The sequence below is a fragment of the Anomaloglossus baeobatrachus genome, chromosome 11 (assembly GCF_048569485.1).
Source record: "Anomaloglossus baeobatrachus isolate aAnoBae1 chromosome 11, aAnoBae1.hap1, whole genome shotgun sequence".
In the NCBI taxonomy this organism is placed as follows: Eukaryota; Metazoa; Chordata; class Amphibia; order Anura; family Aromobatidae; genus Anomaloglossus; species Anomaloglossus baeobatrachus.
The window spans coordinates 37885875-37902656 of NC_134363.1; the positions used below are offsets into that span (position 1 = coordinate 37885875).

Below are 16782 nucleotides of genomic sequence, written 5' to 3' on the forward strand. Positions count from 1 at the left end.
AAATCACATCAAAGTCCTGATGAAGGAGATGGAACCTTCGAAACGCGTTGCACAATACAATCACCTTTGAGCACCTTTTGGATTGTCTCTTCCTCCACGGCAGGGCGGCGTTAACCCTTTCCACCACTGCCTTACTATCCTTGGATAGGGAATAGCTTACTTTTTGGGAAACCCCGAGCGCTATTTATAGGTGCGTAGATGTAGCATAGCTGAATTTGCTACGTGCCTTTGTGTGAATGCATAAAGTGTGTGCAAAAGGTCTGCCTGGATGAAGCAATTGCTACAATTCCTTGGATAGTTCTTGAGAAGCAGAATGAGCGGTATGAGGAAGTATCAACGTCTGAATGAAGAAATATATATAAATACATGACAGAGGAGCGAAAGAGTTAATAAGGATGTGATGTGCTGCAAGGAGGATTTATAAGAAGCCGGGCAAGCTAAGGTAAGGGTTTTTTTTGGTTTGGTTTATATTATATAAGGATGCCCCCCTTCTCCTTCCTTGTTTCCTTTTTTCATTTAGGGGAGGAGCAGTTCAGGGAATTGGGTGTGAAACCACCTGGGTGTGTTATATTTGTGTGGGGAAGTCCCTAAGTCAGAGCATTTCCTACAGACTGACAATCTGAAGACTTGTGAGGACTCCAGGGGAGTGTGAGGTTAAGGGAACACTGGGAAAAAAGGAGAGAAAGAAGGGGGGTCAGATAGCAAGGAGCGAAAGAAGGGGGGTCAAATACCAAGGACACTTAAAAGCGATCAGCCAAAACAAATCGAGTGTCCATGGTTCAGTGAAGTTAGAGAATATATTCAAGAAGATGTTAGAAGGTTTAAGATCTTCAGTGCATAGTTGAAGGATGGAGGACCACCCAAGTAGATGCAGGTCAGAAGGTCTGGTGACTTCAAAGGGCATAGGTGTAATGATAGGGCAAGGTGGTGATTACCCCAAATAAGTATTAAAAGGGGAGGGAGAAGAGATAAGAGAAGGTGGAGAGCAGGGGAGGAGAAGACTTGTGGTGTTACATTGTGTCATACCTAGGAGACACTTCAACTCTTCATGGAGTGACCTCCCATGGACAACCATCCATACCAACCTCCAGGAGGCATGGACACCTCAACTTCACCTCTGGACCTCAGCATTAGGACAACCATCCCAAAGGGTCCACCATGGATGAGAGGTTTGGAACTATTGAAAGAGGTGAAACTGGAAAATACGAAGCAACCGAATGGCTTCAAAATGGAATTGTGCAAGGAACCTGGACCCTATAAAGACCAAACCTGTTTACCACTGAGAAAGCGGAAATTTCTTCCATCGCCCGAAGAGGCGACCAGCGTGAAACGTGACTGTGACTATTCGGAGTGGGACAGAAAATTCTACAGCCCCCCGTATTTGACAATGATGGTATCCCCATTGCCACCGTACTACTCAGGTGGGTATCTCAAGCTGAGATTGCATAGTCAGCACTTATTACACATTTACATAGGACTGCTGGTAAAAAATAATGCACAAAAACTGTTCATGGCAGATTCTAACCCTTCATTCTGCCAGGGTTGTTACTTTTTGATTAATCCGGAGGTCACTTTGCTTCACTGATCACATACATTGTTTGCCTCTAAATAATGGGTCAGGTGCAGAAGTTGGTCAGGATGAAATATTTGCACATTACACAAATTTTGCAAAAAATTCCACCATTGAAGGTTCCATTGGTATCGATGGGGTTATTTCTGCATGCAATTCTGCAACCCTTATGCTGAAGAATGCACTAATGACACTGTTTATTAAATATATTGGACAATTCCATTCTGCAAAAACAAACAAACACTTGCTACAGAGTGAAGCATTAATGACAAATTACAGAATTCCATTTCCCCATGGCAACCATGCACTCGGAATTCTCATATAAAATGCAGAATTCCATTTCCCCATGGCAACCATCCGCTAGGAATTCTCATATAAAATGCAGAATTCCATTTCCCCATGGCAACCATCCGCTCGGAATTCTCATATAAAATGCAGAATTCCATTTCCCCATGGCAACCATCCACTCGGAATTCTCATATAAAATGCTGAATTCCATTTCCCCATGGCAACCATCCACTCGGAATTCTTATATAAAATGCTGAATTCCATTTCCCCATGACAACCATCCGTTCGGAATTCTCATATAAAATGCTGAATTCCATTTCCCCATGGCAACCATCCGTTCGGAATTCTCATATAAAATGCAGAATTCCATTTCCCCATGGCAACCATCCACTCGGAATTCTCATATAAAATGCAGAATTCCATTTCCCCATGGCAACCATCCACTCGGAATTCTCATATAAAATGTTAAGTTCTCCTCGCCAATCGGATGAGCGCATGATTTCTAATGTTGTATTGGATGCTACATCCATTGATTTACTCTTTGATTCTTTGCCGCTTCCATAAATTGTGCGGATTATATAAAAATCATCCATATATCGTGGAAGAAAATGCGCAGCTTCCAAATCAGAACATTCATGGCCTCACATTAGCGCCGACCTGGCAGATCCTGACTTGTTTAATTATATATATATAGATTGATTATTTTGTTTTTTGTTTTCTTTAACCCCTTAAAGAATGGGAGATTTTTCATTTCTCCGATTTTGTATTTTCCTCCCCTTCTTCCAGGAGTCATTGCAGTTAAGAGTATGTATCCACGATCTGGACGCAGCATGTCCTCTCCTGCGTGCTTGCAAGTGCTGTCCGCAGGCGACTGAAGCTGCCCGTGCCCATGATCAGGGTCCGAGACGCAACGTGTCCTCTCCTGCGGGGCTGCAAGTGCTCTCTGCAGGCGACCAGAACTGCCTGTGCCCACGATGAGAGTCCTGGAGGCAGCATGTCCTCTCTTGCAGGGCCGCAAGTGTTCTCCTCAGGTGATCGCAGTTCCAAGTGTCCATGATCAGCTCCTGCAGGGCCGCGAGCAGTAGATCTCAGCTGCCCGTGCCCATGATCAGGGTCCTAGACGCAGCATGTCCTCTCCTGCAGGGCCGCGAGTGCTCTTTGCAGGAGACTGCAGCTGTCCGTGCCCATTTCCAGGGTCCTGGATGCAGCATGTCCTCTCCTGCGGGGTTGCGAGTGCTCTCTGCAGGAGACTGCAGCTGTCCGTGCCCATTTCCAGGGTCCTGGATGCAGCATGTCCTCTCCTGTGGGGTTGCGAGTGCTCTCTGCAGGAGACTGCAGCTGTCCGTGCCCATTATCAGGGTCCTGGATGCAGCATGTCCTCTCCTGCGGGGTTGCGAGTGCTCTCTGCAGGAGACTGCAGCTGTCCGTGCCCATTTCCAGGGTCCTGGATGCAGCATGCCCTCTCCTGCGGGGTTGCGAGTGCTCTCTGCAGGAGACTGCAGCTGTCCGTGCCCATTTCCAGGGTCCTGGATGCAGCATGTCCTCTCCTGCGGGGTTGCGAGTGCTCTCTGCAGGAGACTGCAGCTGCCTGTGCCTATGATCAGGGTCCTGGATGCAGCATGTCCTCTCCTGCGGGGTTGCGAGTGCTCTCTGCAGGAGACTGCAGCTGTCTGTGCCCATGATCAGCTCCTGCGGGGCGGCGAGTGCTCTCCACAGGAGACCACAGCTGCCCGTGCTCATCATCAAGGTCCTGGATGCAGCATTTCCTCTCCTGCGGGGTTGCGAGTGCTCTCTGCAGACGACCGCAGCTGCCCGTGCTCATCATCAGGGTCTTGGATGCAGCATCTCCCCTCCTGCGGGGTTGCGAGTGCTCTCTTCGGGTGACCGCATCTGACTGTGCACTTAATCAGAGTCCTGGATGCAGCATGTCCTCTCCTGCAGGGCCGCTAGTGCTCTTTGCAGGAGACTGCAGCTGTCCGTGCCCATGATCAGGGTCCTGGACACAGCATGTCCTCTCCTGCAGGGCCGCGAGTGCTCTCCACAGTGCCCATGATCAGCTCCTGGCAATGAGTATTCTCCGCAGGACACCGCAGCTGCCCATGATCAGGGTCATGGATGCAGCATGTCCTCTCCTGCGGGGCCGCGAGTGCTCTCTGTAGGTGACCGCAGCTACCCTTGCCCATGATCAAGGTCCTGGATGCAGCATGTCCTTTTCTGCAGGGCCGCGAGTGCTCTCCGCAGGCGACCGCAGCTGCCCGTGCCCATGGTCAGGGTCCTGGCCATCATGTCCGAATTGATGGACTCATGATTTAAACCTTTTAAAGGCTCTTAACACAGCAGCAGTTAGGAGTTAAAACTATTGTGTTTGGAGCTAATCCCATTTGTAGTACATAGTCTCGGGTGCTGGCTGTGTAACGCAGTCGGCACCCATGCTGTGTATCGAGCTTAGCATAGTTCGCACATCCGTTCTGCATGATTTACCAATCTAAAGGGTTAAAGGTGCCGGAAGGCATCTTCCATCAAATGACACCTTATTACATCTATCTTAAACATTCCTTACTCTTAAAGGATTACAGTTAATCGTTTGGGATTTAAAGGGGTTGTATCTCCTTACATTAAGGTCTATTACCTCCCAGCGGCCTCTCAGCGGCTATATCACTGGGTTATATGCCTTTTTTGTTTACCGTATGAATACCGCCCCAACCTATATATAGAAGAGTTTTTGATTGACAGGTGTGATAAAGTATTCTTCTACACAGCCGGAGGGGGTGACCGAAATACTATAGCCCCCGCCTCGAGCGTAAGAGCTGAACTTGCCAGGAAACTTTCAAGAGTGCATTGTTATCTGTGATCCGTAAAGAACGTATAATATGTATCCGCAGGAGGTTCCCTATATGGATGAAGTGACAGTGACCTGTGCGATAACTGCTCCATTCACTATCTATAGGACTGGTGATCATGCATGCTCACTACTGCTTCATTCACTGTCTATAGTAGTGGTGATTATGCATGCTCACTATTCATTCACTGTCTATAGGAGTGGTGATCATTCATGCTCACTACTACTCCATTCACTATCTATAGGAGTGGTGATCATGTATGCACAATTTACCTCCATTCACTGTCTATAGGAGTGGTGATCATGCATGCTCACTACTGCTCAATTTACTGCCTATAGAAGTGGTGGTCATGCATGCTCACTACTTCTCCATTCACTGTCTATAGGAGTGGACATCATGCATGCTCACTACTGCTCCATTCACTGTCTATAGGACTGGTGATCATGCATGCTTAGTACTGCTCCATTCATTGTCTATAGGACTGATGGCCACACATGTTCACTGCCTCTCCATTTACTGTCTATAATGGTGATCATGCGTGGTCACTACCACTCCATTCACTGTCTATAGTAGTGGTAATTATGCATGCTTCATTCACTGTCTAGAGGACGGATAATCTTGCAAGCTCACTACCACTTCATTCACTGTCTATAGGAGTGGTAATTATGCATGCTTCATTCACTGTCTAGAGGACGGATAATCTTGCAAGCTCACTACCACTTCATTCACTGTCTATAGGAGTGGTAATTATGCATGCTCCATTCACTGTCTATAGGAGTGGTGATCATGCATGCTTACAACAGCTGAATTTACTTTTCATAAGATTGGTGGTCACGCATTCTCAGTTTTACTCCATTCACTGTCTATAGGACTAGTGGTCGCACATGCTCAGTACTGCTCCATTCATTGTCTATAGGACTGGTGGTCGCATATGCTCGGTACTGTTTCATTTACTGTCTGTTTATAGGAGTGGTGGCCACACATGATGCTAACTCCTGCATTTGCAGTCTATAGTACTGTTCCATTCACTGTCTATAGGACTGATAGTTGCACATACTCAGTATTGCTCAATTGACTGTCTATATAAGTTGTGATTACACATGCTCAGCATTGCTCCATTCAAAATTTATAGGACTAGTAGTCGTCCTGCTCCCTTTAATGTCTGTCTGTAGGACTGCTGGTCCTACATGCTCACTACTGCTCCATTTATTGTCTATAGGAGTGATGGTCGCACATGCTCATTACTTCTCTATTCACTGATTATTGAACTGGTGGTCACACATGCTCAGTACTGCTCCATTCATTGTCTATAGGACTGGTAGTCGCACATGCTCAGTACTGCTCCATTCATTGTCTATAGGACTGGTGGTTACATGCTCAGTACTACTCCATTGTCTATATGAGTAATGGTCGCTCCATCCACATGGGATTTTGGCAGTCTCAGCACTCCAGCAATAATACATTCATCATCTATCTCTTGCATTTTGACTAAATGTTGTTTTTTAAGCAAGCCATTTTAGTCCTCCATTGTTGCAGAAATCCTGTTTGTGAATTTGAAGTGTGGTGAAGATTCCCTGATGATAATGTGGCTTATTTGCCACGTATAATACATTGTGACACCATGATGAATTTGTTCTGGACGTCATTCACACTTAATCTCCATACGCATCACTTTATTTCCCAGTTATTCAGCTTTCTTTCCATATTGTTATCCATAGCAACCAATCACAGTGCAGCTCTCATTCTACCAGAGCTCTTTTAAAAATGAAAGCTGAGCTCTGATTGGTTGCCATGGGTGACAACAAAGGCAGCTGTTGTTATAGGAAATAATGTGATACCTTATCTTTAATCTTCTGGCCGATGACTTCAAATTCACTAATAATCATGGATAATTGCTTATTAATTAGTATTAATTAGAACCATAAGGACTCCATGTGCATCTATATATAACTCTTGAGCTTGGCAATAATATGTATAGAATGGATATACACAAGGCACATAATGTGCCCCCTAGCCCTGTAATAATGCCCCTGAGGGCCCCCTGAAAATAAATAAAGCCCCCGAGTACCTCCTTTAATAGTAATTATGCTCCTGAGTGCCCTCTGAATATAAAGCCCCCCGAGCGTGTCCTTTAATAGCAATTATGCTCCTGAGTTTCCCTTGAATATAAATAAAGCCCCCCTCAGAGCGCCCTTTAATAGCAATTATGCTCCTGAGTGCCCTCTGAAAATAAAGCCCCCCCAAGAGCGTCCTTTAATAGCAATTATGCTCCTCAGTGCCCCCTGAAAATAAATAAAGCCCTCGAGCGCCTCCTTTATAAAGTAATAACGCTCCTCAGTGCCCCCTGAATATAAATAAACCCACCAAGCGCCTCCTTTATAAAGTAATAATGCTCCTCAGTGCCCCCTGAAAATAAATAAAGCCCTGAGCGCCTCCTTTATAAAGTATTAATGCTACTGTACTGAGTGCCCCCTGTAAAGAAATAAATCCCCCTGAGCACCTCCTATAAATGCCACTTTTGTGCCGCCCCCCCCCCCAAAAAAAAAGTTTCTGTTCTCCTTTTCACAAAAACCTGGTGTAGGTGACACAATGCCAACGTCTTGTAGGCCATAAATTTAGCGCAGGCTGCGGCCTACATGTCAGCAATTGATGGGGCCTATGGTGGGGCCTGCGCTGCCACACAATCCAACAGTGTTGACATCATGTTAATATAATGTAAAGTGGCGCCCGCCCACAAATATGGGCACCCCTAACAATTTTGCCACCACTCCTGTGGCCATATCCCAATGGTACGCTATTGTTTATGCCCATATCTTTACCACTCTGAGAGATCACAAATACAGAGTCATGGCTGCCCTACAGCAGTGGTCTCCCCTAGGGTCATGTTTGGAGCTTTACAAACTTTTTGTGCCGCCATTATATCTCCTGGGGATATGCCATACATGACACTTATGGGCGTCTATTTCAAAAATGGATCTGCTGAAAATAAATTGGTTACGCATCTTCTCAACTCACTTTTTTGAGAGCTCTAAACATCAAAGAAGCCCAAATGATATCTCTGCACCCCTTATAGCTACACCTACAAGCCTAGACCTAAGTGAGTATGTGTAGAGGATTATTGTCAGGTGGTTTGAAGTATACCACAGCTACAGGCTTATGCGGTGGCAGGACGGTCTTCTTAGTAGATGGTGGTGTGCTAATTGTTAGGCTATGTTCACACATTGCGTTTTTGCTATGTTTTTTATTTCCTGCAGCAAAAACTGCTCTCTCGTCATTAAAAAAAAGCTGCGTTTTTTGCTGCATTTTTAGTCTGCCATAAATAAAGTTAGGTTCATTCACCAAAAGCGCAGCAAAAAAGCGCAGCTGTATTTTTCCACTTTTTGATTGCTTTCAATGGTGAAAAAAGCAACAAAAAAGCTGGAAAAAATGAACATGTTGCTTCTTGCAAAAACGCAGCAAAAAAGCACTGCTGTATTTTTGCACTTTCATTGGTTTCAATCGTGAAAACAGCAGCAAAACAAAGCAAAAACACAGCAAAAAAGCGTAGCTCTATTTTTGCATTCTCATTGCTTTTAATAGTGAAAAAAGCAGAGAAAAAAAAGCTGAAAAAAATAACATGCTACTTTTTGCAAAAGCACAGCAAGAAAAACAAATAAAAAATAGTGCAGGTTTATTTTTGCACTCTCCTTGCTTTCAATAGTAAAAAAGCAGCAAAAAAGCTGTAAAAAATTAACATGCTGCTTCTTGCAAAAACACAGCAAAAAAGTCGTCAAATAAACGCAACTGCATTTGTGCACTCTCATTGTTTTCAATGGTGAAAAAAGCAGAAAAAAGGCTGAAAGAATTGATGCTGCGTCTTTCAAAAACGCAGTAAAAACACAGCAAAAATCTGCGAAAAAGAGCAGCTGTATTTTTGCACTTTCTCATTGCTTTCAATGGTAAAAAAAAGCAGCAAAAAAGCTGAAAAAAGTAAAAGTAACATGCTGCTTCTTGCAAAAACACAGCAAAAAGGGCAGCTATATTTTTGCACTTTCTCATTGCTTTCAATGGTGTAAAAAGCTGTAAAACACAGCAAAATTGCACAGCTGCAGTTTTCCATTCTCATTGCTTTTAATGGTGAAAAAAAGCAGCAAAACAAGTTGAAGAAATGAACATGCTACCTTTTTCAAAAACGCAGCAAAACCAAAGCAAAAAAGTGCAGCTGTATTTTTGCACTTTCATTGTTTTCAATGGTAAAAAAGCTGAAAAAAGTAACGCTGCTTTTTGCAAAAAACGGCAAAAAAATGCACCTTGCTTTTAATGGTGAAAAAGGCAGAAAAATGCTGAAAGAATTGACGCTGATTCTTTCAAAAACGCAGTAAAAACACAGCAAAAAACTCTGCAAAAAAGCGCAGCTGTATTTTGGCACTTTCATTGCGTTCAATGGTAAGAAAAACTGCCAAAAAGCTGAAAAAAGTAACATGCTGTTTCTTGCAAAAACGCAACAAAAAAAGTGCAGCTGCATTTTTACATTCTCATTGATTTCAATGGTGAAAAAATCAGCAACAAAGCCGAAAAAATTAACATGCTACTTCTTGCAAAAACACAGGAAAAAACTCTGCAAAAAAAAGTAGTTGCATTTTTGCACTCTCATTGCTTTGAATGGTGAAAAAACGCTGAAAGAATGGACGCTGGGTCTTTCAAAAACACAGTAAAAACACAGCAAAAAACTGCAGCTTTATTTTTGCACTCATTGCTTTCAATGGTAAAAAAAGCAGAAAAAAAGCTGGAAAAAGTAACGCTGCTTCTTGCAAAAACACAACAAAAACGCAGAAAAAAGGGCAGCTGTATTTTTGCACTCGTTGCTTTCAATGGTGAAAAACAGCAGCAAAAAAGCTGAAAGAATTGACACGCTTCATCCTGGAGCAATGATTACAACACTTGACAACGGAGAGGCAGATACCAACTATGTGTCACTTACTGAGTAATAATGATCATGGCCAAGCAGGTTCTGGCTGAACGTTGCCAAATTATCTGGGTGTGCAAACTGGTTACTTCACGATGATTAAAAAGGTCATGCCATGGGTATGTTACTAAGTAGTGTACAATAAGTAAATGTAACATCTGGCAGGATTGTGATACCTTCGCCTTCACTTGAAGGTTTGCATTGGGTTCTGTTCAGACTGGGATTCTGACACTCTGCCTGATAACTTCTCTGGTGTCTCGGGCATCATCCTGTACAGTGGTAATTCATAGGCAGGCTTGCAAGAGTTTATCTCTGCTACTTACTCTCCTTTGATCACATGTTGTTGGGAAGCCAATCACATCTGCTCTCCTCCTATATATGCTGGCTAGGTCCTTCCACCTATGCCAGCTATAGTTTATCTTAGCTGGTCTGGTGAGGTGTTGTGATTATCCAGACTATCTGGTGGTTTGTTTTTTTTCTTGCTGCTGAGTGCGGTTGTGGAGTTAACCTTTGTTGCCTTTTTGTTGTTACCTTCCTGCTCTTGCTTTACTCCCAAGTTTCTCATTGTCTATTCAGTGTGTCTGGTTTCCCCTTTCTGTTTTCCATCATACTCCTATCCTGGTGGGAGGGGGGTATCAGAGTAGTACTGGTCAGGAGCTTAGCCAGGAACAGGACTCGGCATCTCCACCATCAGGAGTAATCCTAAAGTTTAGAGATGTGTGAGGGACGGCATAGGAGCCCCTGTCCTCCGCCATCCTAACAGTCTCATCATATACATATTTCTGCTGCCCTTGGTAAATGTCAACATGCAAATTGTCTGCTGTTGATGGGTCTCATTTTGGCTTTCCTTTTTTGTTGTGGCTTGTGTACCTTTAAAAATTCAATTGCTCACACTAATTAATTAATATATATAATATATATATATTTTATTTAGAGCTTAATTCTCCAGAATTTGGGGGTCTCCTCATGGACCTTATTATTATTATTATTATTATTATTATTATTATTATTATTATATTATCTCATGGACTGTCTTATTGACCTACTTTAAACAATTTCCACATGTGAAAAACAATCCCTGGTCCATATAACATATGATCTACATTAAAAGTTCATAAACTTTGCAAACATATTGCGTTACTTAAACATTTTTGATCCTGATTTACAACCTCAGAGCTGCATTCAAAATTCTGCTGCCTTCAGACTTGTCTTTTTTTCTTTTTTGCTGCCACAATTTCTGTATATACGTGGATTAAATCTTGGAAAAACTTTTGCATTCTGAATAGCTCATAGTAAACTGGTGGATTCACACTTCCGTTGGTTGCTTTCAATGAGCTTCTTTTCAGACATGACAGTAGTTGAGCTAAACTGCTATAATTTGGTGGGAGAGTAGGACATTACTTTTCAGTGCCTGATGAAAACATAACACTTCCAAAAAGTCAGATTCTGGAGACATTAAAGGGAATCTGTCAGCAGGTTTTTGCTATGTAATCTGAAGACAGCATGCTGCATGGGTTAACACAGAGAATTCAGGGATACTTGTGTTATCATGGTCCGAGCTATTGTTTATTGGTCATATCATGATTCACGTATGGCTCTGTTCTATGCAGAACCATTGTGTCCTAGGTGTTTCCTTGTTGTCTGTATTTTCCGGGTTCAGGCCCAGTGGGAGGAGCCTATTCGGTGGTGCCTCGGGGGATCGCTCTGCCTTATCTTTCACCCAGAACGCTGCCAGTGATAGTTCCTGCTCTGCAGTGTACGTTTCTGGTTTTCGTGAGTTGTTCTGATCTTGTCCCGTTACCTTGCGTCCCATTCCCTGACCTCCGTCCCTCCCGTGTTCTCTGTACGCCCTGTCTCCCTAACCCTCGACCTGTTTTTTGATATCTCTCCTCTGTACCATTTTGTGTCCTTTCGGTTTCCGACTCCCGACTTGTTTTCTGACCTCAGGTCTGCTCCCCCTCCGTACCTAAGGCTATTTCCTTGATTACCGACCACCGGGTTGTAGGTGACCCCAAGGTCCCCAAGGCTTCTCTTGCTCCTCTGTACTGACATGACCTCCTGGCTTCTGACACTCTGCTTGATCAACTACTCTGCAGACCATCTGCACCTTGGTACTAGTGACTCCTAGCGGGCAAGCGCCTCACTACACCTAGGAACTCTACACCATTCCAGTGTACCTGCGCCCCCTGCTGGTGAGCATTACATTAGGTTTGTATAACAGCAGAACTTTTCATCGCTCGGACTACAATGTCATGCGCATGGCAGTCTTTCTAGCCCCCTCCTGTGATTGACACCTCACTGTCAATGTACTATCTCTATTGAGAGCCTGGTTCGGGCGAGGTTTGCTCTCTCAGCTCTGCTACATTGTACCAGAATGACTGCACCTAGTAATCTAAGTGATACATTGTTGGATTCAGGATCGCTTTACCTACATCACTCTGCATTCGGATGAGATAGCGCAAACTTGCTGACAGATTCCCTTTAAACTGATATGAAATACTGAAGATTTCAGCTTTGCTACATTACTAAAGCTAAAAATTCTGATTGTGCTAGAATGGCTGCACCCAGTAATCTAGGTGATACATCATTGGATTCATGGATTCAGTATCTCTTTGCCTACATTATGCTGCTCTTAGGTGATGTAGCAAAAACCTGCTGACAGATCCCCTTTAAATCGACATAGAATACTGGAAGATTCAAACTTTGCTGAATTACAAAATCTAAAAATTCTGATTGTGTTAGCGCAGCTGCACCCTGTGTTAGAGCAGCTGCACCCAGTAATCTAAGTGATGCATCATTGGATTCAGTATTTCTTTGTCTACATTATGTTTATCTTAGATGATGTAGCAAAAACCTGCTGACAGATTCCCTTTAAATCGTACATGGAATACTGAAGATTTCAGCTCTTCTAGATTACTAAATCTAAACATTCTGATTGTGTCAGAATGGCTGCAATCAGTAATCTAAGTGATGCATAGTTGGATTCAGGATCTCTTTTGCCTATATCACTCTGCACTCGGGTAAGATGGCAAAAACTTGCTGACAGATTCTCTTTAAACCGATATGAAACTGCTACATTACTAAACCTAAAAATTCTGATTGTGTCAGAATGGCTGCAACCAGTAATCTAAGTGATACATCATTGGATTCAGGATCTCTTTATCTACATTTTGCTGCTCCCAGATGAGGAAGCAAAAACCTGCTGACAGATTCCCTTTAAAGCGCCACTTAATACTGGAAGATTTCAGCTCTGAAGCTTGCAGAATTGTAAATGCAACCTTAGACTACATACTGTTAATTGAAGATCAGTCAAAATATGATCCTTATTTATCATAACTGGCAATTAGAAAAAAACTATCCCCCAAAGAACAACAGGAGGTGGAGGTGGATGGTAAAGGGTCAATGAAAATGGATGTGGAAGGGAGAGCACTTTTTATAATCTATGAAAATTAGGTTAAACTTCATTTTTCCCCCTCTTTTTGGGCTGAAATAGCATTCATAAACATACATGGGGACATACAGATATAGCAGAGCTGAATTTGTTTCCTTGTGACACAATCAGGGAAGTATCTTAGTTGAGAAACAATGTAAAATCACATACAAATGACATTTGACTCTGCTACATCGATACCTGCAGCAATTTGGAGGTTTTCCAGCAATGACCTGCCTCGAGCCGTTTACTCATTTCCTGTATTCTTGGAATGCAGTATCAGAATCCATATTGATTATTTGATCTGCTCATATTCAGCTGTCGCTACATGTAAATGGAATAACATATTGGCCGGAATCTTTGTTAGTCACTGGGTGTCACGCTAGGTACGGGAAAGTGCCAAGGCCATGGGAAGGGAAACCCTGCGTCTAGGGAACGGGGAGATGGAGACCCCTGACCAAACCTATTGCTGGTCCCTGGGGTCAATCACCACCCTAGATAGATTCTGCACATATGTGCAGAGCCGGATGCCTGACCCTAGTATCCCTAGTGCTGGGCCCTAAATATGGAACTTCGTCATCCCCACTAAACAACTATAGATGACCATAAGGGGGAAAAGCATGAACTACGTATCATTAAATGTCTCAGGTAGAAGTTCAGCAGAGTTTTCAGCAACGATACCACAGAGGAGTACAAGCCACCTGCTTGCAACCAAGGCTTGAATGAACTGAAAATATCACCAGTACTTTGTCAACCGCACTAAACAACTGTTTCGATCGCCGAGGGGCAGCGAGCATCCGGGAGTGGACCCACTGGGCTGTACGCCGGACTCCCCTGGAGAAGGTAACCTGAAGCTAACGCCTATACAGGGATTGTCGGGCACAGCCGCAGGGGGCTTAAATGCATGGCAATCAAGATCATTGGGGTTGTTTCTGATGGACTGGTGAGTCTCTGATGTTGGGTACAGGTGTGCTCAGATGTGGCAGCATGGAGGTAGTAGCTTGGACTTGGCAGCATGGAGGTAGTAGCTCGGACGTGGCAAAATGGAGGTAGTAGCTCAGACATGGCAGCATGGAGGTAGTAGCTCGGACGTGGCAAAATGGAGGTAGTAGCTCAGACATTGCAGCACGGAGGTAGAAGCTCGGACGTGGCAAAATGGAGGTAGTAGCTCAGACATGGCAGCACAAAGGTAGTAGCTCGGACATGGCAAAATGGAGGTAGTAGCTCAGACATGGCAGCACGGAGGTAGTAGCTCGGACGTGGAAGCATGGAGGTAGTAGCTCAGACATGGCAGCACGGAGGTGGTAGCTCGGAAGTGGAAGCATGGAGGTAGTAGCTCAGACATGGCAGCACGGAGGTAGTAGCTCGGAAGTGGAAGCATGGAGGTAGTAGCTCGGACATGGCAGCACGGAGGTAGTAGCTCGGAAGTGGAAGCATGGAGGTAGTAGCTCGGACATGGCAGCACGGAGGTAGTAGCTCGGAAGTGGAAGCATGGAGGTAGTAGCTCAGACATGGCAGCACGGAGGTAGTAGCTCAGAAGTGGAAGCATGGAGGTAGTAGCTCAGACATGGCAGCACGGAGGTAGTAGCTCAGACATGGCAGCACGGAGGTAGTAGCTCAGAAGTGGAAGCATGGAGGTAGTAGCTCGGACGTGGAAGCATGGCGGTAGTAGCTCAGACATGGCAGCACGGAGGTAGTAGCTCGGATGTGGAAGCATGGAGATAGGAATGGTAACAAGCTGTGAAAAGAGACACAATTTAGCAAGAACAAATCACTGGTACAAAATACAAGGATGCAGGGGCATAAGGGACTTGAGAACTATCAACGCACTAATGATAGGCAATGTTGCTCAGGTGCCTCTCCTAAGGGGAAGCAGGCTTAAATACCTGCAGGGTAATAGCTGACTTCAGGGATCACTTCTGGGTAATGTGACACTGGTTCTTTAAGAAAGAGACGTGGCCACATGCGCACCCTATGTGCATTCCCAGAAGGCCTGCATGTGGCCTGGAAGCTAGAGGAGCCTGTGGCAGACCCTGGAGCAGGACACACAGAATCAGCAAGCAGGGGAGAAGAGCGGCGCTCCTGCTGCAGCCTGACAGGAGGCGTTCAGGGGTGCCGCACAGGGACCAGGCGCTACAACTATAGAAAACACAAGGACGACAAACAGGAGGAAAAGCATGAACTAATTATCATTAAATGACTGAGGTGGAAGTTCAGCAACGATACCACGGGGGAGTACAAGCCACCTACTTGCAACCAAGGCTTGAAGGTACTGAAAATATCACCAGCACCAAGGAAGGAAGAGGTGTATAAACACCAAGGGAATACTGATAATCAACAGCTGGATTGAAGTCTAACTCCTGCTGGGTCCAAAGGGGACAGAGATGAATCCAGCAGGAAAGCTCCTATACCAATGAATACCAATGGAAAGTCAGGGAGCATTCTGCGCAGCCAAACACTGTGACCTTCTATGGCCAGAAACCACTTGACTGTCTGTCACACGTGGCACACCGGTGACACTGGATGAGCGTAGGTCCACATTTACTATATATTATGCCATTATAGGCTCCTGATTCACTTCTCGATAGGATGGATCTCTGTGGTAGAGCTGCTCGCTTCATTATCATGAGGTTTGGATTACATTATTACCTTGTAAACATTTTGTGATTTCTGACGAGTCATGATCAATCAATACAGAAAGGTCTTGAGGAACAGTAACTGGAGATTTGCTCATAGACATAGATAAGTTTGCCTTTTGTACAGTGGTATAAAATCAATATACAAGTAGGCATAAGAAATGGACATGATATATCTAAGGAATTGCATGGATTGGCCTTAACCCTTCCCCATTCTGATTCGCCTTCACTATAGAAAGAGTAATAGAACAGATAGGAACAGAGAATTCGGAACAAGTTGCATCGCCTTCTACTACCAGGATTGACATTGCCAATGGGCGAGGGTTCATTATTTATTGGTATAGGAAGCTTTCCTGCTGGATTTCCATCTTTCCCCCTTTTGGACCTCGCCTTCCACCCAGCTGCTAATCATCAGCATTATCTTTGTGCTTAAATACCTCTTCCTTCCTTGGACTGGTGGTGATGATAATATTCAGGTCATTCAAGCCTTGGTTGCAAGCAGGTGGCTTGTACTCCTCTGTGCTATCATTGCTGAAAAAGTTGCTGAACTTCTACATGAGTCTTCTATAGATACCGTATTTTTCGTTTTATAAGACACACTGGATTATAAGACACACTCCCATTTTTACCCCCAGTTTTGGGGGGGGGGGGGAGTGCATCTTATAATCCGGAAAATACGGTAAGTAGTTCATGCATTTTCCCCGTGTGTTCTTCTTGTGTTTTCTATAGTGTTTAGTGGGGTTGACGAAGCGCTCATCCCATCCGTTTCCTATTTAGAGTCCATCACTAGGGATACCTAGGGTCAGGTATCTGGCTTGGTGCATAGGTGTAGAACCTATCTAGGGTGGTGAGGTACCCCAGGGACCAACACTAGGGATACCTAGGGTCAGGTATCCGGCTCGGTGCATAGGTCAAGAACCTATCTAGGGTGGTGAGGACCCCAGGGACCAGCACTAGGGATACCTAGGGTGAGGTATTCGGCTCGGCGCATAGGTGAGGAACCTATCTAGGTTGGTGAAGGACCCCAGGGACCAACACTAGGCATACCTAGGGTGAGGTATCCGGCTCGGTGC

At 44.5% G+C, this 16782-nt stretch overlaps 1 protein-coding gene across 1 annotated transcript in view; it reads left to right on the forward strand.

Moving 5' to 3' along the window:
• The first annotated feature begins 632 nt into the window (after positions 1-632).
• BCL3 (BCL3 transcription coactivator) overlaps positions 633-16782 on the forward strand; it is an 89650-nt gene continuing 73500 nt past the window's right edge. The window contains exon 1 of the mRNA XM_075329382.1: positions 633-1421. Within this exon, the coding sequence (XP_075185497.1) occupies positions 1064-1421 (358 nt within the window). The 5' untranslated portion in view covers positions 633-1063. The remainder of the gene's footprint in view (positions 1422-16782) is intronic.